This window comes from Papaver somniferum, unplaced genomic scaffold (assembly GCF_003573695.1).
Source record: "Papaver somniferum cultivar HN1 unplaced genomic scaffold, ASM357369v1 unplaced-scaffold_19, whole genome shotgun sequence".
NCBI classification, from domain to species: domain Eukaryota; kingdom Viridiplantae; phylum Streptophyta; class Magnoliopsida; order Ranunculales; family Papaveraceae; genus Papaver; species Papaver somniferum.
The window spans coordinates 7137177-7162739 of record NW_020628818.1 but is presented as its reverse complement, the minus strand read 5'-3'; the positions used below and the strand labels follow the sequence as shown (position 1 = coordinate 7162739).

The window sequence follows — 25563 nt, the reverse complement described above, 5'->3', positions numbered from 1 at the left end:
TTTAGGGGTGAGGGTCAAGTTTTGTGGATCTTTAGTTAAGCTTGGTCACAACTCCAATCCATCCTGAACCTAATCAAATTCAGTCCTCATCAGAAAATTTGACAGATCCAACTAGGGAACATAGAAAAAATAGGTTCAAAGATGTTCATTATTATAGAAAGGATAAATGGGAATAAAAGACAGTATTAACCAACTAAACATAAATCAAATGCATGTAGTAGTGAAGACTACATAGAATGAGACCATAACGGAAAGCTACAGAAAAAATAATGGAATATTGGAACTCTTAGAACTAATTATATCATTTCTCTTTCATATTTAATCAATCTCCTGATAGAAATTTACAAATGAGAAACTTAACAGAAACGTGAGTACAAGATATCTTGAACTGATTTACATGTCAGTTATCCGAGTTCTATCCAAAGGCGACGAGAGTAGCTGGTGGTTACTCAGTTATATCAAAGCAAAGTTTAGCTTCATCCCAAGGACCATTGATCTCAAATTTGTATTCCTGAATTTTTATAAGCCAATATGGACAAATAACTGTGACAAACACCAACAGACTCAACAGTAGTACAAATAACAGACGGTGCAACGTGAATACGAACCCTAAGGTGACTACCATTAAGCCAAATGAGAACAACAGGTGAAGAACAAAAGAGTACTTCTTGATGCAATATGTGATGAGTGGGGCAAAGAGGAAAACCTGCAAGGAGAACAGAACAATTGCAAACACTTGTAGTCTTGATGGAAGACGAGAGGCAATTAGTACGGAAGCCACAATAGAAGCATTTAAAGAGATGTTGCTTGTCAATGTCGGATTAGTAAGTGCCCCTGGTGGTCTAATTGTGGATCCTGCGTAGTCGTGCAAGAAGAGATGTAGTACAAGAAGTGAAGCCGTAAGTGCCCAAATCGAGTCAGAACTGATTGACCTGGTGAGTGTGTGGTAGATAGGAGCTAATATGTATAATCCGCTAATGAAGAAGGAAATGTTGAGAAGATAATTACAGAGAAGGCGAATGGAGAGTTTTTTAGCAGTTAAGAGAAGAACTAGAAATCCTGATCCTAAGAGACCCACGTCAAGGACCAACAAAGAAGCCTCGCTAATGTTGGATTCTAGTGTATAGGTCCAAACACAAACTACAAGAGAGACAATACATAGATATTGAGATATGGAAATCGAGTCTTTCATAACTTTAACCAAGTCACGTTTTACGACATTGGCGTTCATGACCATACCTTCGAGGAACGATTCATCTGTGTAGTTGTCGTCGTACCCAGGTTGCATTCCTCCATACGCAACTTTACGCCACTTGGGCCGAGAAGGAGATAAAATCTCTTCGCACGTTTTATCCATTGGAGAGAATTCAAATATATGTTTGAAATCACAATCTAACCAACGACAGGCTCTCACCAAATCCTAGAACCCTGTTCAAATAGTTCAATGATGTCAATATAATGAAAACAGAAAAAGCCTAAACAAAAAGCAAAACTGACTCACTGCATCTTACAGTACGAGGAAAAAAACAACAAATATTATGAGTTTAACTACACCAATTAATCTAATACTAAACCGAAAGAAAAACTAAGGTCCTGTTAGGTATGATTTTTTCCTTGTTTTCATTTTCTTTTAAATTTTAAAAAGACGTCTGGTAGGAAAGCAAAAAACTGTTTCAAAACTACATTTAAAAAAAAAATAGTTATGAGTTACGACCAAGAATTCAAAATCAGTTATAAGCTTACATGAGTGTTTCTACATTTCTACACATCATAACAGGTCCATATTTGTACAAGTTCTCCATAAATGAGTCTTGCGAGTCCGAGGATAAGTTACTCTATGAAGTTGTCTCACTGAATTTCCATTTTAAAACTGAAATCTTAATAAGGGTTCTTAGTACCTAAGAAGTAATTTAAATCAGTGAGAACAAATTTATGAAGAAGTAAAAAGATATGATTAGAATGAGAACAAACCATAAGTACCAGAAACTAGAAGCACAAGTTAAGCAGTTATTTCAATAACACTTAATAGGGGAAAGCAAATTATTAATTAAGAAATAATGATTAGCATGGAAGAAAGAAATGCTCAGGTATCACAAGCCGAGTTTCTGAAGAGCAGCGTTACAACAGAAGATTGTCCTTCTGATGGACTTCCTGAATTTGCACCTAAAATTTTTGGATAATTATAAAATACTTTGACATCAAGAAAACTGGAAAAGAATAAGCTAGACTAAACGAACGGTCAAAGAAAAAGGGCTGTATTAAACATTGAAGACTATCCCATCTCCTATCATATACTCCATAATATAAAGAGAATCACTTTTTTTCGTGAAGAAACGCACAAGTGATACAGATGTTATGAAAGGAAAGAAATTTCAAGTTATAATGATATATTGTTCGGCACTTCGGCTAATATCTGTCGAACACAACGTGTAATGATAGTTTACCTATCATTTCTTAAAAGTTAAAAAATAGTAAACGATAAAATGTAACTCAGTAGATAGCTTCAAGCAAGCTGATGTGGCATGAGATTCTTTAGGATCCATTGCCCCATCATATGTATATTATTCAATCCAAACCAATATTCATTTCATTTATAATCTCAGGTTCCTACAAAGTCTATAATCTCATTCTGAGATAACAGTAACAAATTTATCATCGGATTCCTACATAAAAATAACCAAGTGTAAACATAACCAACAGGTCCAACACCAGGTATCCAAAAACAAGTTATAAACCCCATGTTGAACCTTTGCTAAACTGAATAGTATATAATTCATTCCAAGTACAAAATAATATCTTTTCTTGAGGGTTTACCATGAACAAGTACTTCTCTGAAGAGTCAAGAACATGTGACAGGACAACCAGATCTATTCATGTACTTGCACTCAAGAAAATATAATTCAGTATAGTTAAATGAATTGGAAAAAAAATTCTTAAGCCAAAATATCCATTTTTGTCAACAAGTTACCAAAATACGAAGGCACCTCAGAGTTGTCAACAGGCCCAACACAGATTTATATGGATTTGGAATCACCCTCCACCTCCAGGATAATAATGTCTAGTTATTTGTCTAAGTTTTTCCAGTACTGGGTAAACACATTCCTAGAAGACACAATCACAAACACCACCAGCATTGCACCAAGTTCATGTTCTAAAAAAATTCATTTCAGATTCTTAAGCCACATTTGCAAATTCCCTATGCATTATCCGCAGTCGACTGAATTTGGTTTTCAACTTTGGAACGGTGTACCTCTTACCAAACATAGTAAAGCTAGCAGTGTCTATTCCTACCATTTTTTTCTTCTCCAATGTATTGGTTCTTCATGAACCAATTCAACAAAGTAATTCACGATAAACTGTCGCCATGTGCGACATCATCTACATTATCACCACTAGATGCAGAAGCCATCTTTTGTTCTACATAATAGTCTACAAAAACATAAGCTTAAAGAGGAATACATTACGAACATTATGCAAAAACACTCAAACTCAGAATTTCTATACCAACAAAATTAAGAATATTAGAGAAACCCCAATGGCCCAATGAAACTTAAAAACACCTATATTTAAGTCAAATAAGAAAACCCAGAAAATTGAATTGAATATTCACACCTAAAATTTGAGGGACCAAATCAATTGAGCCATCTGTTTTAAAATCAAAACCCCACAAGTTGAAAGAGATATTTAACCATATAGAATAGAAGTCGCAAGAGATCATACCTGGTTTAGAAATCCTACGCAACTCTTTTAGTTATCGTTTTAGAAGAAGAAGAAACACGGAAAACGATTATTTACCGTTTTTGTTTCCAAAAACAGAAAACGCAAAGAGAACGTTTTCTAAAAACATACCTAACAAACACGCTTTCTCGTGTTTTCCATTTTCTATGTTTTTCAGAACAGAAAACCGTTTTTAAAACTCGTATCAAACACGGCCTAACATTGCAAGTTCTAACTAATCTTCCGATTAATGTGACTTCTAGTCTCTATAGGAATCCTGAATCATCTTTCATACCTAATATAATTTTCTACAAATGTTTGTTATATTTCTGAGCTAGCCTCAGGCATGTAATACGACCAAATAGTGTGATACCCAAACAATATTAACTTTATATTCCCTCCTAAGGCAGAGCTCATATGCAAAATGCAGAAAGAACTAAGCTGATGCCCGTAGCTGAAAAGCTATAATAATTTCTACTCTCTAGCTTATCTTGATGTAAATCACCAATGCTATTAATTTCTTTTTTCAATTTCACTATGGCTCCAGATAGAGACCCCTGCGTATCTGTAACGTTCTGTAGTCCTCATGACAAACTAAATAAGACTGTAATGTCCTTTAGTATTATCCTCATTACCACTTCACAAGACGCTTAACTTCATCTTAGATGCCAACTCTAAAATATCAGACTTTGTGTTTCTAGATAGGAGGGCAAGACGGGAACCACAAGCTTTCTCTTTAATAAAAAAGCTCATATGAACCCGATCTGCTGCTGTAGTTCTATCTTCCACTAGATCGATTGATTAGCCAATACCAGTATACCACTGTCTTGTTTCCACTTCAGAACAATCAACGCCAACCAACTAATCCTAGTTCAGCAAGCTTCTTTAAGACCAGTTAATATGTAACGTTCTGTAATTCTACAACATGAAGAAGCTGGTGTACCAGGATTATCAATACCGAATCTCCTATGCTAAACTTCTGTTGGGCCTTCAATATATATGGTAACTTAATATCAGATCTGTGACGAGCTTTCAAATGAGTGAAATTGTAACTGGTTCAAATGACACTGAGACGTATGAGCATCAGTTTAACGACAATTTGAAAAGACAGTCACAATGTCATGTACTATGCAATGTGAATTATTTTCAGCAGGCTGAAGTCCATCATTCATATTAGAAAGTAAACTGAAATGTGTATATATATATATGATTACGATGACATGATCAAACTAAGATCTAGATATCTGGAATGCATTTCTGAAATGTGAAACATCCTACAGCTTATCTTACCCCTAATTTCATCTTTCTATTTAAATCCAGATTAACAGGACTACTAGAGGCAATTCTAACTGTTGCTTTGATTATACATTCTCAGAGACTTCTAGAGAATTCAACTCTAACACGATAAAAAATTTGCCCTAATTTATATTCTCAACAGAATCCGAACCATACAAATTCATTTCTACCAATTTAATAAGATGTCATCAATTCACAAACCAAATTGTGGAGATAGATGATCAGAAGGTTTCCAATGTCTTCTTTCGATTTGTCGAGAAGAGAGGGTTTCTCTTTCATTCAATCTTGCAGTTGAAGATTTAAATGTTGTTGAATTTGCTTCAGGGTTCAAAGAGCTATATATAGGGAGACGACACAGAAATACGTTAATGATCTATGTGTAGGAATTAATTCAATTGTTATTTTTCAGTGTAGTGTTCTCAGTTAAAACCAAAGCCTATTACAATTAGACAGTTCAGAATACGTTTAGCTAGTAAGATACATAAGATAGTTCTTTCTGAGTTCAGCTTAAAATTCTACAGTTACTGTAAAAATGAAAAGTGAAGCAGTTGAACCAATATGCCAATCCCTCAGGGTTGTACTGGTTTGCTAAAGTTTAACCTCTCTCATAATAATAGAGTTTGGTACTAATCTCTAGTTCCTCTATTAAGCTATTCTACATAAACTGCAACTCAACTGTGATTTCTCATATACTCCTATGCCTTTTATGATCCTTAACTCAGCTAAACTCGAGAAGGCTCCGGCGACTGCCAAAGTCGATGTCAAAAGTCAAATTGGTTATTACTTATTAGACATCTTGGAATTCGATTTAAACAGACATATACCTCAAAATTCACAGTCAAATTTGTTTAAACGCCATTAAAACCAAAAAAGAACCTCTTTGGCATTTCCACAAACAGTTACAGCTCATAAACTTAGTTCTGAGCTGAAAATAAATGAGGGAATCAAACACTGAACCAATAGTAGTACAAACCAGAAAGTTAAATCTAAGAGTATGTTGTTCATCACGGATTGCCCATTCATCGATTTTAGTAACTCTACAACGATCTAATCAACTATCATAAGCTAACATTGATTTTGTACGTGTTTCATCGATCAAAAATAAAAATAAAACTGGAAGTGTTTCATTATAATGTCAAGAGTTTACTAACCAAATTGAGAAGTGGAGAATATTTGATCATAATCACCTTCTGCAAACAGTTGTTCCTTCCCAAATGCATGATCTTTCCGTCATATGCGCAGCCTTTCCATGGTTAAATCTCTTGATAGAGGAATGAATTTATGTTCTCGAATCTGGATTTGGGATTTTGTGATTCGAATAGGGTAAAAACAAAATCTAGGGTTTCGACGGCAGATCAAGAGAATCGCATGACTGGGTTGAAATTGTTTTGGATGTGGGTAAAGTGACGAGAATCGCATGTTCTGTGGAATTTGTTTCGGTGAAAATTAACGGGTGCCCTTAGTGAAACGGCACGCTGCTGCCATACTTAAGTTTTCCAAATAAAAAACTTTCGAACTTGAGTGAAAATCTTGGGGTTTTCCCCTTATTCCATTAGTGAATCCGGGTGGTCGTCAACACATATAAGCATATATATTATTGGATCAACTGGGTTGAGTTGGTCGCAATTTTTCAATCAAATGATAAGTTTGGTTTTTTATCAGTAGCCCGGCCGGCCTGAATGTATAACTTTAAAAGCACCAACGATTGAAAATGCAGATAACATATTTTCATATAGGAGCACTGGAGCAGTTCATAAGTACATATCCAACAAGAACACAATAAAAAGATTAATGATAAATAAAAACAAAATAAATGTTCAAATTGATTTTGAGATCTTCTTTTTTTGTTTTTTCTCTTTTCTTTCTTTTTCTCAACTAAAGATTAGAAATCTAGATGGAAAAGAAATATGTATAATCGGAGGGAGATAGCTTCATAAGAAAATCGACCGACCCATCATTTCTTGGCGAAAAGATCACCAAAGCCACCGAAACCACCAGACTTTTTAGGAGGAGGAGGAGCAGCAGTACCCTTGGTAGTCTTGCTACTCACAGCAGAGCCATTGGAGTCATCAACTTTTTTGAGAATAGGGCTTGTTTCATATAACTGTTCTTCCTTTGTTATTCCTGTAAAGAAAGTCTCCCAAAATCCCTTCTCTTCAGCAGGTTTAGCAGATGATGTACCCTTTGTTGCATAAGTTGTAGTAGTGCTAGTTCTTCTTGTGGTTGTTGGTAGAAATGCTGATCTGTTTCTTGATGTTATTGCGCCGGCAACTGGTGGAGCAAGTGCCATCATCGTCATTGAAACCATCTTTATATATCTCTGTATGACTCTTACTTACTCTTTTCTCTCTATTGGATTGGATCGAATGAACTGGTTGTGGAGCTTAAGTGGAGAGGAATGAAAGAACACCAATTTAGTACATAAGGAGGATCGTTTTGGACACAAGGTCTCCACAAGTGTCTTATCCTCTCTATATCCCCCGTTCATCTAGTTGCTATTCCTTTTTCTCTCATTTTTTTTTTCTATTTCTAAGAATAAATAAATTATGGGGACTGAATTGACACGTGGCAGTATAATGTCCTCTGCTTCATGATTTAAGAGCTCAGATTAGAAATGAAAAGGAGTAGGGATTCTTTAGGTCTTCTATCTAAGCGTTAGTTCGAGTCCTCAAGAGCCAGATACAATGTCAATGAACCTACTGTTTGCGTTTTTCTTGACTAGCCTGAGAAAAAATATACTACAGTAACCGGTCTGTTGTGTCCGCAAGTAAAGCTGATATTTACTAGCTTCGGGCGTAGAGGTCATCAAATGGCAATAAAATTCTTATATATACACCACACAGGTGGCTTAGGAGCGCATTTAGAGACGTGTTCAATTCCATTGACTCAATCACTTATGGCGTGTTTGGATACAAATCTGTTCTTGACTTCTGTATCTCCTGAAGTCGAAGTCAGAAGCAAGACTACTTTACTTCACAAAAAGTTAATTTTTTCGATTTCTAGAAATCGTTTTGAAATTTAACAGACAAACTGACTTTTGACTTTTTGACTTTTAGAAATCGAAAAGCTACTTCTGATGTGCTATCCAAACAGCTATTAGGAAGTGTAATAAATCATGTTCTTACTTATCTTTCCATTAAATCACTTACTGTATTTGGATTGTAAAAACAAATGCATGGTTCTTAATATGAAAAGCATATTCATTGGCCTGATTGAGGTTTACCAAGACGTCGGGGACTATATAAATTTAAGTGGATTTAGAAGGTATGCTGAGGAGTATTTAGATTGTGTAATTACGTTATTATCTTAACCAAATTCTAATTGAAAGTAGTCACTTGGGTTTTATCAATTTCATTTCATTCATTCTTCTTCTTCCACTCAAAAAATCACTCCTCTCTCCCTCTCCATCATTTTTCAAACGGAGAGAAAAAACTCGTCGATTAATTCGTCTGTAATTGTCGATACATAAATTTCATCGTCGATTAATTCTTCCAAACATGAATTATTTTAAACAAACTGTTAGAAAACCTATTGGAGATGACCCTCAAATTGGAAAGACAATGCAACGGTACGTTGGTGAAGAGGAAGAATTTAAAAGTAAAAAAACCAAAGAAATGACAAGAATGAGAAAGTAAGTGATGACATGAACTCAATATCATACGTTGCTTTGTTGTTTGAATGGCATATTAGGTCTAGAAAATTGAAATTTTTTAATTGCATGCAGTTCTGTGGTTATCATGGTTTCTCTTCAACTACCATGACGACTTTTCATATTTATCTTTGGTCGTCATGGTTGTAGGATGAGTAGTTTGAGTATTTATTAAAACTTTTTCACTTCTGAAAGAAAAATTTACCGAGTCGTCACCTACACTATAAATATATTAGTGATGTCATATGAAAAATCATAGTTGTTGGAATAGCTAAACCTTGACGTCTAATAACTTATATAAACAAGTTATTCATGTGTCCAATTTATTATTAGTTGTGATGGTTTTAAAAATATAACTTGACGACTAATAGACACTTGTCGGTGCATTTGGCTTTAGGTAAAACATTAATTCTGGGACGTAATGTAAATATTTAAACTAGGCAACTGTAATAAATTAACTTCACCATTAAATAATATCTTAAGTCTTCTTTTTCTAAAAGGTGGAGACCTATATTCAAATCATTTCTCTCACAAACTAAAACTAAAACTAAGACCTAACTACATCTGCAGTTTAAAAACAAACATCGTTAATTGCAACTCATTACTCTTAATTGTGCTTGTAATTTGCTTGTTCGTTCAAAAATTGAAAATTACAAGAAATCTTGGTTTTCAGTAGTTAACCAAAATGATATTTTGGCGATGTTCATCATGACCACGTCGACTAATTATTATTGATATATTTGTGGTTGAAGAACATCAAACCAAAACCGGTTAATATGAACATTCATATTGGTTGATTCTCTAGATAAAAGAAAATGACCAATTTTTTTATATGATTTTAGGTTATAATCAGCCAATACAAATCTTACATGTATATGTAGTTATTTTGTTTTCAGAAATAAAGAACCTTGATTCAAAATCGGAAGATATAATCCTCTTTATATATCGATCTATAGTATGAATCATACGCATTATTAAATTGAGTATGATCCATATTCACTTGATAATCTTAAGGACACTCAACAATCGACGGATCGTTGGCCGATTCAGGGATGTTCTTGACATCAAGAACAATTAAGCGCACCCAGCAATCAACCGATGATGTATAATCGGCCAATACAAATTATCACATCGGCCAATTTAGGATTGATGTTCTTAATCAAGAAAGAATATCAAGAGCAATCAGTTGTCGTACATATGCCACTGGTATGCCGTACGTCCTACGCACGTGCTTAAATGGGACCTTCTCGGTGTGTCCCTTTCTAATATTCCTAGTCTTTGACTCTCTGTTTGTTTTCCCTTTTACCGTTTTAACCTCACTTAATTTTTAAGCATTTTCAGTAAAGCTATAAAATCAAGGACATAGTTGGGATTCCAAATTTTACAGACATCATTTACTGTTCACTACTGTAACAATGGGAGTTCCTTTTATATACAATAATAGATATCAACCTACTGTTCTTGACCCAAAAAATCTTAGAATCTTACTTTGATTTTTTTTAATTAATTTTACCACTAACTATAATGTAAATTTGAATTTAATTTAACAAAAAAAATTTGACAACTTACTAACACTAATTAATCTGAAATTAAACCAGATAGCAAGTGACAAAAATATATAGTTAGTAAAAGGTTTTTTATTTACTTCAAAATGATCATGTTTTGACTTATTATGGTAAGCCTTGAATTAGCCAAGAAAGTTTAGAGTCACAATAATAACATAACAATCTTGGATGCTTCAAAAAAAAAAAAAAAAAATCTTGGATTATGATAAGTTGGGAAACAATTTTTGTAAGTAAATTACAAATCCGATTTTGGTTGTAAATTCTTTTTAGTACCATAATATTATTGCCCAAGACAACAATTTTCGGCCACAGGTATCTGCTAATCTCGTTGAAACACATCCTGCTAGCGCTGCTCAGATCTTATGGGAGTTTAGCCCTTGGACCCTTCAATAAATACAGAAACATAGAACCAAATACACACATTTGTTTTTCCTAGTTCCAAAACGTATCCAAATCGGGTCACATTAGCATTACCTTATTTTACTACTACTACATGAAATCAGGCGATGATTTCAAAACTCGTCCACTTAGTTGACTGAACTTCAAACTTTCAGAGTTCGATGTTAAAAGCATGTTTGTTTTCTCATCTTTCAAGAATGTTCTGAGACAACCAAACCCCAACAATGAACAACAAACGGGTACATGAGTTGAGTTACTAGTTCTTAATAATTTCCCCACGTAGTACGTAGCATGTAGTGTGCGGTTTTCAATGACATACAAATGGACCTAACTGAACTGAATCATCACTAATTGAGATCAATCAATTTCTTTTCTGTACATGTCCATGTTGTGTACGTGAACAAAACAGCAACATATTGATAACTTGCCCATATCATGTCGGTTTTACGTACGTTGGATTCATTATTACGATCACTAAATCTTTGCATGCATACCACATCACTCACTCAAATCTTAGTAGTAGTACTCTCTGTTTCGATCTGATTTAGGATCAATGAAAGTAAAATCTTTGGAATCAGTGTTCATAAAACACCATTCCAATTCAAACCATGCATAATATATAATATTTATAGTACTGAAATAGTGATTCATTTTAATCTATCTCTTAATCAGAAAAAGTGTTCAGAGCTTCTAACAGTCCAACAGAGTAAACACAGATAGATAAAAACAAAGAAGAAAGAAAATCAATACATGTTTCACAGGAGAAGATCAGAATGTTGATTGTTGAACTATTTTGAAACTTCAAACTTAAAACCCTAACAACAAAGTATTGAAACAAGAGTGGAAAGACTAAAACTCAGCATGATGAAATAGTACTTCTTTTATATATAGATTTCTAACTAATATGATCTCCCCCAAACCCTAATCGAACTAAATCCCTAACAGTGATGATTTATTATTTTCCCTGAGATCTCTACTGGTTAATAGGCCTATTGGCCTATATTACATAAAGCTTAAGCACAAATCTAACGGTGGATGATCATTTTCTTTCCCCGTGGAATATGAAAACATCATTTCCTTATTGTATTCATGATTCGCGAATAACCTCAGCTGCTTGTTCTCTGGTTCATAATGATGATGAGATATTTCTTCATAAGAATTCAATGGAAAGAGTTGCAAAGTTTCGATTTCTCTTCCAGGTTCTGATATCTGATGGTATTGATGATGAGTTATATCAATAAAGTCTCCGAAATCTGGCAAAACAAAAATGGGAATTATAAGACTACGCACTGTAGTTACTCCAGTAATGCCTATGGGCATTGCTGGTTTTGTAAAGCTCTTTCTCGCCTACTTCTGGTAAGACTTCAGTATAGCTTCTAAGTTAGCCAATCAAAATAAAAATAAAAATAAAAATGAATATTAATAATATTTAATGAAAGGTTACTTACGTTTAGATGGAAAGTATGATATTTCTTCCTTCCGCTCGATACAGAATCTATCTTCAGGAAGACATTCCATTAGAACTCGGTCTACATCAACTGTGACAGATGAGACACGTCTACGTTTCTGTCTCTCACGAGCTTTATGATTTTGAAACCAGTAGAAAACATTCTTGCTCTCAATCTTACCATAAAAGCTTAACTGAGTAGAAATCTTTTGAATCTGGTCAGTACTTGGTGTTCTAAGACCTGATCTAAATAAATCAGTCAGAACTTTAACTTGTTCTGCTGTCGGATTCCAACGTCCGCACTTTGTTCCTCCTCTACTTTCTCCTCCTCCTGTTTTAATACAAAAACCTGACATCATTCCTTCTTGATCCATATCTGTTTCTTCCTTTCTTCCTTTCTTCTTTCTTTTCCTTCTTTTTTCTCTGATCAGTTACTGAGAAGATCAGAGAATACTGAACTCAAAAGATCCCAGTATGTGTACATATATATAATAATGAGTCCTATAACCTAAACCTATCTAATAACTTAATAATATATGTGATAAATGGGGAACTGATGAAAGGATTTTATGGAGGTGTATGTTTTGTCTAGTTTTTTGTGTAGTTATAAGAGATAAAGTTATGTGTATGTAAAAATATTTTGTACCGATCATGAAATGTACACTAAAAGGAAAAGCTGCAAGTGTTCAAAGTTTCGATCCGAGAGGAGACAATACCGTGAGTTTCAAGAACTTTAGTTTTCTTTAAATTTGCATACTTCGTAGTATATATATATTATAAATTCCCAAGAACGAGTACTTTTGATGAAGACCATAGTCCACACTTAAAGCCAATGAAGAACATTATTTATGTGATCGATTATTTTAACCAAAGAATCCAAATGTAGCTAGATTTGTAACTATCAAGTTAGGATAAGCATCATGTCGCAGTACCACTAACAGTAGTAGGTAAGCCGTAAGCATATAGCATGAGCCTTTTATGTGAATAAGAAACGATTAAAATTGCCGAGGTTTCTGTCTATATAAATGTACAGCTCTGTTTATGAGCCTTTTATGCATGGAAGTTATAGCCAGTTAGCAAAGTTGTCCAACCCTAAGAGCTCTCCAACGGTAAAAGAAGAAGAGAAATGTAGTGGATCAGAGGAAGCTCTCATCACTGTTTCACGTGTCTCTTGATTTTGTGGGTTCGGGTCCAACTCAGTGTTCTTCGTTTTCTTCTTCGATTGAAAATCCTTCATTCTTTTTCCGACATTGATTTTTTTTTAATTATCCGACATTGATTTTTTGTGTTATTTTTGAAATTTCTCTTTCATACATGAACATTTTCTTGTCAAAAAAGTATAGCAATGGTATCCATTCCCATTTCCTAGGGAGTCATTAGTGTTGCTATAAAAGAGCACTATGGACCTAAGGTCGAAAGACTCGGAACAATTACCAAACCCTTTCATGGATCATAGATGAGTAGATTTTCTAATTTGTAAGCAAATAATCGACCCAGAGAACCACTATCAGTGTGTTTCATAACTAGCCAGCTGAACAAACACCATTATGTGATCAAAGCTGCTTTTTATAATCTTAAGCAACTTGTTGAGTGAGGCGATGAATCAAATATTTTCATAAAAAGGAGACTGCATGCATGATATATTAGTTATATATACTCGATTTAGTTGACTACTTTGACCAGTCAGTAACGCAAAAAATTCACTCATTCGTGAAAACATACAAATTAAACATCTTTTGAGGTCTAGGGTGATGCGAACTATATCTAGGTTAAACCAATTTGATGATCAAGATAACATACATATATACAGCCAACTGAAAAAAGGAAATAGGGATTTTGCTTTTTTCTCAGTGTCCTCTATATCTTACTAGTAGTTAGAGAAAAAGACATGCTGATCTCAATTAAAGTTTAAACAGTGATCATGGAGATATGCATAATTAAAGAAACTCCTTGAAGTATCATTTTGTAGGGTTTTTTTAAATGCGAAAGTAGGCCTATACACAGCTAGTGATCATCTCAGCCATACTAACGTAGTGGTGTTTATAATATTTACACGGAAAATCCGTTTTATCGTGCTTAAATTCTACAATTCCCAAAGCATATGTATATTCTCTTCGATCGATCGATCTCTTACACTTTGCATGGATTGCCTGTCTCCACTATCAATCTCTTTATTAACTAGTGTGCATGTCGTGAATGAGGTTGACACTAAACCTGGATTAAGGCTAATGGTGGTGCAAATACTTGATTATATCTATTACTTAATTGATGATCACAGAAACCACTCAGAGCAGCAAGCTCATACATGCATGGGGATGCTTACTAAGCACTCCTTACAAAATCTCATGAATCAATTTAGTGATGGTGCTTTGCACGAAACTAATTTCGGTGATGATGATTTGCATGAGAGAAATCGCTTTAAGAATAATAACAATAGCTCTTTCAAATTGTTGGCCGTGTTGCATGTTTGTATCAACTTTCTCGTTTGAGTATCCTGAATCAAAACATCTTTAATGATGGCATGGAGAGCATCCAAATTAAATGTTTGTTGCATAACTTGTTTTTAAATTTTCGCATAATGGTGCCCAATATATTGCCCTAAATCAGGTGTCTTTTTGGATGTAAGCAAGAAAATGAAGGCTAAAACGCACTAAAGCAATGGGAATGATGGAGACCCTAAAAAGAGGATCCTGTTCATCCGAGTGATGTGCAAACATATAGGTTTGCGTAAGTGGGAATTGTAGAGTGAAATTGGTAATAGGTAAGGGGCAAATAAATATTTGTCCTCTTAATTTGTCTGTTGTATGAGGTTTTTGATGCATGTTTTTAGAGAGAGATCCAAAAACATGGCCGGGAATCCCAACTCAGATTCATATTACTGCTGCTATTCTCTAGTACGTACTGAGAGACAGAGAGTTTGAGATGTTTTTCAGTGAGAACCGGCAAACATGACTCACTCTACTAGGTTAATTAAGATAGTACTAGTAATTTAGGATTTAAGAGCTCAATAAAATTTTGGTTTTGTTTTGGTTAAAGTAAATAAATGGAGTAAATAATTATTATAAAAAAGGATGGGCACGCGTGAATTTTAGGCCGCCCGAATTTCTGTCTTGTTCTTCTGTCTTCGAGTCAGGCTTTGTCGGAAGTTTACCCCAAAATTTTGGTTTGTCTTCTCTTTTTTTCGATAATTACAACATAACCAAATAACGGATAATTTTTATGTGATATTTGATGAGGTGAATTTGGCTGTAAAGAATTTGGGTTTCTGAAGCATAAATGAATTTCGATATCACGCTACTTGTTATTTTGCCGTTCTATCAGACAAACAAACAACGAAGATCTAAGATAATTGATCATGTCATTGTAAACTGTAAGTACTTAAACCTGGATTAATTTTCGAAATATCATCCCATCCTCACAAGGCCAAGTATTTATTTTGGTATGATTCTGGCAACATGAGTACCAAGATTTTCAATAGAAGATGGTCGATTGTTTTGAATTTTCAGGGAAATTTGTTTGGAGGAAAAAACTGCTAGAATACAAGTCTAGCCTCATTATTCAATAAAATAAAACACACACAAACAAACAAAAAGGCTAAATAGGTTTGGCATGCTGTTCAGATTTGCCAACTCGCGAGGTGGGCGTGGAAATTAAGTTAAGTTGGTCTTACAGAGACACAACTACGGTCAAAACAAGCTGACAAATGTGCAAGTAAAATTTTGCCGTGAAGCCCTGTCAGGTCAGCTACAAATTTTAAAATACAGTTTCTAATGTCAGAAACATCCTCAAATAAATTCCCTACTACAAGGCCAAACATTTCATGCATGCAAGTTGCTACCAAAAAAACAAAATGCAACATCTCTAAGAGTTAATATCCATCCACTACAATTTGAAAATCTTCCATAGTAACTACAATAACATGACAGAACATCCTTCGGGAAAATATGTCCTCCCGCCATCTCTTCAAAAAATTCAGACAAAATTTTACACGTCTAGCCGTAATTAAAATGATGCCTCCCTAGACAGACCTAGGGCACAAATGATCGTTGACAATACCAAAATACTCAGCCTTTAAAACTACCAATTTCAAAGCTTAACTGGTGTCCACGGAGAAAGGGGTTATGTATTAGATGAAGTTACAGGATCTGAGCAGCTGTGTTCAATTTTTCAGCTAAACCGAGTTGTGCCCTTGTGAGACTAGATAAATACAGTAGTAGCAAATGATCCTGAAAAGAGCAGATATAAAAAATAAGAGAAGTGGACAAAAAATGGCAAACCGGTAAAGAGTAACAAAGAAGAAGGACCAACTGAGATATGAGATAAGTGTTTCCTTTAAAGGGTTAAACATGTTCACTCTTTTTACCTGAATATTGTCATTGATCAGCTTATCAAAAGCTCCGGGAGATATTTTTGGAATGGAAGCAACGGTGTCGGCTATGAACCTCCCAATCTTATTATCAGGAGCAACACGTTGTTCCTGAAAGTTTTACGTTTAACAAAATTAAAGTCTAGACAAACAAATAACACTTCACTGATTTGCTCAACTTAACTATAATGGACAGCAAAAAGTGATTGTGGCAGAAAAGGGTCTCCTTACCACTACGTCGTCCACATATTTGTACACATCGTCAATCAGGGAAAGAAGTCTCTCCATCGAGGCTTCCATTCCTTCCAAATCACTGGGAAGCTTGTCTACCATTGTGCTCTTCAAAATATCGACTGTCATAACATATAACCAACTCATAAGTATACTTCCACCAAGTAAGATATGGTCATTAGTGGTTTTCATCATACAAGATTATATCATAGAAAACCTTTCATGTATTTTTCACTATTTTCGCATCCATGCTGAGAGAATAACAGGATCTACTTTTATAACATATAACAAATTCATTAGTAAACTCCCACGAAGTAAGATATGGCCATTAATGGTTTTCATCATATAGGATTATATCATAGAAAATCTTTCATGTTCTTTTCACTACTTTCATATCCATGCTGAGAGAATAACAGGATCTATTTTATCAGCTGAAACGTCAAATAAGTGTTACTGTTAACAGCATTCGCTGTACACAGATTCTTACAAATGGTTCCTCTATGATACATCACCAAACAGTCAAATGGATCATTAAACAGCAACATTCAGACACTTTCTCGTAGCTTAAGGCATACTAGAATGTTCTAGAACATATACAAACCTAAAGGTACCAAGAGACACAAAGTTAATAAACTACTAACATAGAGTTGATAAACATGTTACATATAAGTAAAGCGCAATCGTCGATCAACTACAAAAGAAAAAGTGGAAAGGAACTGTGTTCTTTAAGAGTAACAAAACATACTTACGTTCTTGCTTGAGCATTTTTGTTTGAGAATTTTATGTAAGAGCTTGAGCATTTTTGTTTGAGAATTTTATGCAAGAGCAAACAAAATTCTTGAGAAAAAAAAACAAAATTGTGCACGTGTACATATTGTAGGATGTGTGAAATGATGCCACCAACAAATACAACAGGAAATTAAGAGCATAAAGTAGAATGCGTACATCCAACTCGTTCTGCTTCGATCATGCGCAGGTCCAAAGGAATTTCATGGAACTGAGCTGCAAGCTGGCGATCTCCTAGAGTCAAGTTGACTGAAACAAAAGCTTTGATGCTAGCTTCACCGTTTGTGAATCCCGTATCAACAGTCAAATGAACAGGATTTGGTACTTCTCTGGAGTAAAACTCATGGATCAAAGCGCTACCACCTGACACTCCAAAGCCGGTAGAATACCTGTTTAGTGCTCGCAGAAAGATGGCATTAGTTGGAAAAGAAAATTAATTAGAAGGGGTGCAGTATCATCATAAGCAACTGATTCTACAACTTTTATACATTAAGGGTCTCCCAAACAGAACTTATGTTTGTAAGTGTACAACACAACTACATCCCTAACTACCATCAGTTTTCAGGAATAATGTGGTATCTGTTGGTAACCTGATCTTTGTTTGGGTCACTAACTGTTGGTCTTTGTTTGAGTTACAAGATGATAAACTTCTTCACTTAAACAGAAATTTCTTGGTTGAAGAAGAAAGATCAAAACATTGTCACTGATAATGGCTTTTCGACTTTTGTGTGCAATAGTTATAGCTCACAGATTAAAGATCAAATGGACACATATCATATTATAACATCATTTAAGATTGGCGGAACACTCTATACAGATTGATTAGACCTTCAGTAAGATATTTCTTGCTTTTATAACCCACAGGCAATTTGCATCAAATATAGAAAAGAATCATACAAAAATTCTAGGGACGTTTCTAACTCCAAGTATCATAACCTACAAGAACCAGTTTACCACCGTACTACAAAAGGCTACAGGTAACCAGTTAGAATAATCAAGTTGCAGGGTCGTATGGAAGAAACATAAGGTTTGCTGACTAACAAAAGCTTCTTCAGGTTAATTATATAGTTTAGCATGAGATTCGCAAAGAGATTTTGTTATATCATTACTCGTTAATTATACAATGTACAGTCACATGTATGCAATAAGCTCGAGTAAAAGCCATTGTGCTTCCACAACGGCAGAGCATGATGAAACATGTCAAAAACAAATAAAACACAAATCCGCAGAAAAGAAGATACCAACACATATCAGATAAATACAGAACATAAAATTTACAGAACATTCTCTACAGATAGATGAGACCTTCAGTAAGACATATCTTGCTGTTACATTGGTTAGAAGACAACCTCTATAAACACTGGCAAACAGCATCAACTTTAGGGAAAAAAAGCATACAAAAACTCTAGGGATGTGTCGTTTCTAACTCTAAGGATCATAACCAGTAGAACCTTTTTATCAACGTCTCTAAAGGCTACAGGTGCAAGTTAAAATAAACTTAGATCCGCAAGTCACAGGAGGGATTATCGGAACAAAACATATCCATGAGCTTCTTAAGTTTAGTTCGAAAGTATAGTATGAGATTCTCAAAAATATTTGGTACATCATCACATATTAATACACTGTACTATGTAGGTCACATGTATAAGTTAAGCTTAGATAAAGGCCAATCTGCTTACCAATCAGGATGAACCCTACTGAATACCAATGGAAACACTAGGCAGACAAATTATACAGTGTAATTAGTAAAGAATAACAAAGAAGAAAAATAATTTACCATCCAACAATGACTTCCTTAGGGTTAACCTTCTGGTGAGACAAAAGCATATTATGATGGTAATCAATATCCAGAGCAACCTAAATACACAAAATTCAATAAAAAGTCAGATAAAACCCACTTAATTCTCTCAACAGACGGTTTCTCAAAACATAATATTACAAATTCCAATGCCCTAAATCTCAATCCAAACCTAAATTCAATACACACCAAAAATCAAATACCCAACAATACTAACAAATAGATACAGAAAACCTAAAGAAATCAGCTGAATGAAAAGAAAAGAAGTAAACCTGATCAGAGGACTCGTTATGAGGAACAGCATATGAGTTACGAATATCAACAGTACCATCAGAAGAAACCGAACCAAGAAGTGTGCCAATTACTCTCTCAGCTTGATCTGGCCGCCTCACATAACAATCACAGATATTAAAAATAACTACTGGATGAACTTTTGCTGATAAGCTTGTTGAAGAAGGATGGAACTGCAGCACAGTTTGTTCGCCTCCTGTCATGTTCGCTCAAAATCTAATGAGAGATTTGAGCGAAGAAGAAGAGGCGGATGACGACGGCCTGGTTTTAGTTAGGGTTTCCTTTGAGATGTAACGTTTTCTAATGGAAGAAAAGATATTTGGGCTAAAGGATTTAGGTTTTGTGCGTCCGTTTGGCTCGTTTCGCTTTTAGTAATTTGGACCGGGTAAAAACCACTACTTAGTACGGGGCGGTACTATCCGTGAAACACCCAACCGCCCAACTTATATTTTTAGGAAGCCCAATTTTTGTTTTTTGTTTTTTGTTTTTTTTTTTCTGGAAAAGGCAGTGCCTTGTAATTTTGTTAATGTGAAATTTTGATTTGATCAATTATATCAAAGTACGGAAACAACGACTAGACTAGCGTTAGATTTATAAATTTCGAAACTCAAAAGATACAAAAAACCAAAATTATATTAAGATGTTATGTCCCGCCGAACAAATTGACACCTTGATAATGGTTTCAAACCTTTTTTTTTTGATCATCGATATAATATATATCAAATGCTTCCATCGAAAAAGAAGTAATATTTCCGAATTTGTGTTATGGCAATCGATATCAGTCTTATTTGCGGAATTAGATCGTCTGCTTTCAAAACATACTTATTAATAATGCAACAACATCATCAGAAAATGCCATATTATCATTAAGGATATATTATACAAAAAGTGTTGGTAACATAAATAAGTCGTCAGACCACTCATGAAAAAAGAACAACCTAAAATCACAAAAATGCACAAACCCAAATTCACTCGGCAAATTTGATATCCCTGATCAAATCTAAGCTTAAATATGAAGAAAAATTGTAGAAAAGAAAGGTCTTGGATTGTTATTTGGGGAAACCGGCTATTAAAAGAGGGGTTTGTAGAAGAGAACGGTTTTCCAGATGAACCAATATTATACTATGTGATTAGATCTTAAAGTGCAAACATTCACTCGTTTTGGTCTTATAGTAAGTTAGTCAGGAAGCGCTAGTTTCTATTAGAAAAAATATAATAAAACAAAATCATGCGCCGTATTTAGTTGCAGGGGATGTAATTATGGAATACAATTTCACTTTCATATGGTTAATATGGTAAATAGGAATCGAGTGGACATGGGATTACGATTCTCCAAATTATGGGAACTTAAAATCCATGGGGCAGTGGGTTTGGGATTCTTCTTCCTTAGGGAGTATGATTTCTAGTGATTAGATTTTCTTCCCACCATCCAAAAGATGTCAATAAATTCATTGATATCTTTTGTTTTAATATGGGAGTCGTGCTGTGACGAGGTCACCCTCATGACAGTTTTTGCACTCTATAACCCTTGGATATTACATATTAGATATAACCAGATCTCGAAACAATATTTAAAAAAAATATATATTTTATTTCTGCTCAACCTTTTATTTATTTTTTCTTTTATTTACATGAATCACTCCCTTTAATTTAAATTTATTGTTTTCTCGATCCCTAGATTCAAAAAATAAGGAAAAATAATTCCATTTTCACCGTCCCAGCGAATCTTCGGTATTACTATTTCTGGTTCCCACTTTCTTGAAGAGGAAGAATCCATGATGTTACGCACTTACATACACATAAGGATCAAAGAGATATACATAGATTACAGGGTCTTTTTTGTTTGTTTTTGTTTTAGTTAGATCTTAATCTTTTGATTAGATTACCAACCCCTTTATGGTCTTTCTATTAATGTTCTTCTCTGTTAAACAGACCCAATAGGGGTAAAAAGTTTTCTCTGTTAAAAAGTTTCATCAAACCTGCTTTTTTTAAAAATAAAAGAAAAGGATTCAGTTAAAATTTACCTGGAGAATGAATGCTCATTCTCATTATCTGAGTGCTCAGCTTTAAAGAATAGAAGCTTCCTCATCAGTCACTTTCTCTCTACCTGTATCCCTGTTTAAGCTTAAACAACACCTTATCATTAAAAGCTCTTCTTTCTTTTTTTACTAAACTTTAAGGGTTGCGTCTGTTTTGTCTCTCAGTGAGAAAAACTGTGGTAAAATGCTTTCCAAATCACAAGTCTTAACTTTCCGTAAGATGAATTATACCCATGTCCCTGTGGGAAAGGCAACAACCAAAAATATACTTTTCAAAACTCAAAAATTACCTATTCATGTTCCATCTCTTAAAGGTTTTACACCTGAAAACTCAATAATAGGAAGGATTTTCTCTACCTCTTCGTTTAATAAAACTCATATTGCTAGAGCTTTGAAATTTAGATGAGGAAAATCAACAAGTTTTAAAGTAAAACAAATAGGGGTGAACGTCTTCTTAGTCTCTTTTGCTGACAGGGAAATCATGGTTGGAATCCTTACAAATGCTCCTTGGCATCTATAGGAAGACGCTTTTCCAATTGCTAACTGGTTCCCGAGAATGCAAATAGAGAGAAACACTTTAAAACCATTGTTGTTTGGGTGAAATTCCTATACTTGCATCATTTTCACTTTAATGAATATATCATAGCACAAATAGGAAACCACTTAGGGCTCGTAACCAGCATTTCCCCCACAAATGGAATCCCACTGCACGGACACGATGTTTTTGCTAGAATAGATATTAATATCGAAAGGCCTCTAATTACAAATGCTAGAGTCAAAGTTGGAAATAACCGTGCAATTACGGTGTCTTTTATCTACTTAGACCTTCCATTTAGAGTCTGCGACCATTGCCATCGTTTAGGACATATTGAGGCGGGTTGTGCTATTAAACATAACTTGCCTATTGAGGATATTTATGACGAGGGACCAATCTCAGTCTCGGAGCCTGAATCGCAGAGTTGGGCCACCGATTTCAAAGTGCTCATTAATGAGCAAATAGATAGAGAAACTGTATCAGATGTTGCAAATGGGTCTCCAACACATTTTAATTCACCAGAATCTGTGCTTCAACCTTTTGAATCATTCTCATCACCCTCTTCAATCAATCAAGTGCATTTTAATTTTTCAGATGAGGATGGAGAGGAAGCAGAACTTTTGGATCAAGTGGATTCAATTCTGGGTAAGAGACAACGGTACTGGGACTCTCCTCCTCATCGTCTTTTCTCTCTAGCATGTTCTTATCAACCAATCTTAGATCTAGACTTTAAAGCTCAGAACACGGGTTTACTTCAAGATGTGGTGAATCAGATTCTGTCTTCTCCTGATAACTTGGATGATTTTATACCTTTAGAAAACGAATAAGACAATTTGGAAGATTTGATTGAACAATTTTTCACACCGGAGGAAGATCTATCTCCTTGTAATCTCCCTAAACCGGCGTTTTGCATCACTTTCTCTGATTCCTCAATATCCATTAGTCCTCCCAATCCAGTTCTTACCATTTCAATCTCTGATTCTATAGTATCTTTGGACTCTCCTCATTCCTCTATGGCTTCTAATGATTCAATCACTATAGGTGTGGCGGATTCGCTTTTTTCTGCATCTCAGGAAATTTCAAATTTTCTTGCATCATCTGAAGTTTTTGAAACAAACATAATTAATCAATTTGGGTCTTTTGATGAGGTTGCATCATCACTAACCAAGGATACTCTCTCCATAAATGAAAAGATAGAACAATTGCAAGTCAATGCTGCAGACAGGGGAAAAGGGAAGGGCCAGGTATGTCTCCTTCACTTCAATCTTACTGATACTAGTATAAATTTGGATATCCTTGCACCTGATCCCTAAAAGTTTTCTTCTTTGATTAATCAAACCTTCTCGAAGGCCTTTTTAGAAATTATTTTCAATTATTTACTCATAATCTAGTTAACCTGCTCATCTTCAACTAAAATAGGTGCCACACATATTACTAAAGTCAAAACTTGTAGTGTTTGCAAGATATCTAATTTCTCAAACCTTAGATAAACTGCATTCATAATCACTAGAACAGGCACATAGGTCTACTGAGGTATATTTTATCCTTTAGTTTCTGGTGATATTTGGCCCATAAATTTATTATTGTTACACTTGTTTTCTACTGAACTGCTGAAAATGAAAATTTTGGCTTGGAACACACAAGGGTGTGGCCAGAAAAAAACTCAACAACACCTTCACTCTATTCTTAACTTGGAAAAACTAGCTGTTTTGTTTCTATCAGAAACTAAGTCTCAGAGGAGCTTAATGAGAAACATTCTATCTTACTTCCCTAACACCCACATTGTAGACCCAGATGAAATAGTTGGGGGACTAGAAATTGCATGGGTGGATGGTTTTCACTTTGAGGTGGTTCAATGGAACCTTAACATGATTAACATCATTGTTAAAAATAATTTCCATTCACATAAATGGATACTAACTTGCTTTTATGGAGCACCGAAACATGAAAATAAATTAGAAGTCATGGGATACTTAGGAGATATAGCATAAAGGGTGAATCTAATAAAAATGCCTTGGTTAGTGATAGGAGATCTCAACATAATTTTCAACAGTGAGGAAAAATTAGGAGGACTACCTTTCAACGGGAAAAAAGTTGAACCAGTACTCAACCTAATTCATAGAACTGGTTTAGAAGACTTGGGATTTAAGGGAAATATATTCACATGGAATAACAAGAGAGAAGGCACTGCAAACATCAAACAAAGGCTTGACAGATCTATGGCCAATGCAGAATGGAATATTGAATTCCAAGATGCATCTCTACAACATTTGGTGGTCATAGGCTCTGATCATGGACCTATCTGTCTCTCTATAAACTCTAACCTAGTCCAGTTTAGCCCAACTTTCAAATTCTATGATACTTGGTTAAAGGAGGAGTCTTGCTTACAAGTCATACAAAATTCTTGGAATTAGGAAATAACAAACAACCCAGATGTACATCTCTTAAACAATATTCAAGCTCTATGTGAAAATTTAGGAACTTGGAAAAGAGATGTTTGTGGAAAGCCAACAATAAAAATCAAAAACCTTCTAAGGATAATAGAAAACTTAGAGGCTAAAAACAATAGTGAGGTCAACACTGGATTGATTAGTAAAAAGTTGTTAGAACTAGAATCCTTGTATGACACACAAGAAGAAATTGCCAGACAGCAATCTAGAAGCAACATTATCGCATTAGGAGAAAGAAACACTAAATTATTTCATGTCATAACACTGAAAAGAAGAAAAATAAACAACATAGACTGCATTCAAGACAGCCTTAATAATGTAGTATCTTCTAGAGATGGAATTGAAACAGTCTTAACTTCCTACTTCTTTGATCTTTTTAAAGAAACTTCTGTGAATACTGAAACTGGTATTTTTACCCTTTCAAAGCCTAGTGTTTCTCTTGAAGAAAATGAAAAACTAACAACTATCCCTTCCTCTATGAAAATTTGGGATGTAGTAAAGAAACTTAAATCCAATAAGGCATCTGGGCCTGATGGATTTCCTGTTAGTTTCTTTAAACATAATTGGGAAATAGTTAGACCTCAGATGGTGGCTGTTATCCAAGATTTTTTCAAAACCAAGAAGCTTAACCCAGAATTAAACAAAACCTTCTTATTTCTGATCCTCAAAACTAAGAATCCAAAGAACGCTGCTGAATTTAGGCCAATAGGGTTATGCAATACCCCTTATAAGGTTATTGTTAAGTTATTGGCAAACAGATTCAAAAAAATCCTAGAGAAGATCATTTCTCCTCTTCAATCTTCTTTCCTCTCTTCTAGGCATATTTATGACAACATAATAGTTGCTCATAAAGTGGTGCACTCCATGAAAAACAGCAAAAAAAAACCCAGGGAATATAGGATTAAAAATTTACATGTCAAAGGATTTTGACAGGGTTAATTGGAGTTTTCTTATAATGACTCTATCTGCTTTTGGTTTCTCGAATGACTGGTGT

At 34.7% G+C, this 25563-nt stretch overlaps 3 protein-coding genes across 6 annotated transcripts; all 3 read right to left on the bottom strand.

Annotated features, from left to right (window-relative positions):
* Positions 1-253: 253 nt before the first annotated feature.
* On the bottom strand, positions 254-6588 carry LOC113338753 (phosphatidylinositol N-acetylglucosaminyltransferase subunit C-like). 4 transcript variants are annotated; one of them, XM_026584141.1, is made up of 3 exons: positions 6165-6588; positions 1240-1428; positions 254-1140 (listed from the first exon to the last, which is right to left on the bottom strand). In XM_026584141.1, exons 2-3 carry the CDS (start codon positions 1355-1357, stop codon positions 446-448), a joined length of 813 nt encoding a protein of 270 aa, XP_026439926.1. In that variant the 5' UTR covers positions 1358-1428; positions 6165-6588; the 3' UTR covers positions 254-445. The 4 variants fall into 4 exon arrangements, with proteins under 4 accessions (XP_026439926.1, XP_026439927.1, XP_026439924.1 ...); XM_026584142.1 differs by having other exon boundaries at positions 254-855; XM_026584139.1 differs by having other exon boundaries at positions 254-1428.
* A 4859-nt stretch (positions 6589-11447) lies between these two features.
* LOC113338368 (WUSCHEL-related homeobox 5-like) lies at positions 11448-12514 on the bottom strand. Its single transcript, XM_026583799.1, has 2 exons — positions 12075-12514; positions 11448-11879 (listed from the first exon to the last, which is right to left on the bottom strand). Exons 1-2 carry the CDS (start codon positions 12445-12447, stop codon positions 11629-11631), a joined length of 624 nt encoding a protein of 207 aa, XP_026439584.1. The 5' UTR covers positions 12448-12514; the 3' UTR covers positions 11448-11628.
* A 3390-nt stretch (positions 12515-15904) lies between these two features.
* Positions 15905-19869, bottom strand: LOC113338836 (eukaryotic translation initiation factor 3 subunit F-like). Its single transcript, XM_026584231.1, has 6 exons — positions 19527-19869; positions 19234-19313; positions 17616-17845; positions 16671-16792; positions 16437-16550; positions 15905-16299 (listed from the first exon to the last, which is right to left on the bottom strand). Exons 1-6 carry the CDS (start codon positions 19746-19748, stop codon positions 16210-16212), a joined length of 858 nt encoding a protein of 285 aa, XP_026440016.1. The 5' UTR covers positions 19749-19869; the 3' UTR covers positions 15905-16209.
* Between the last annotated feature and the right edge of the window lie 5694 nt (positions 19870-25563).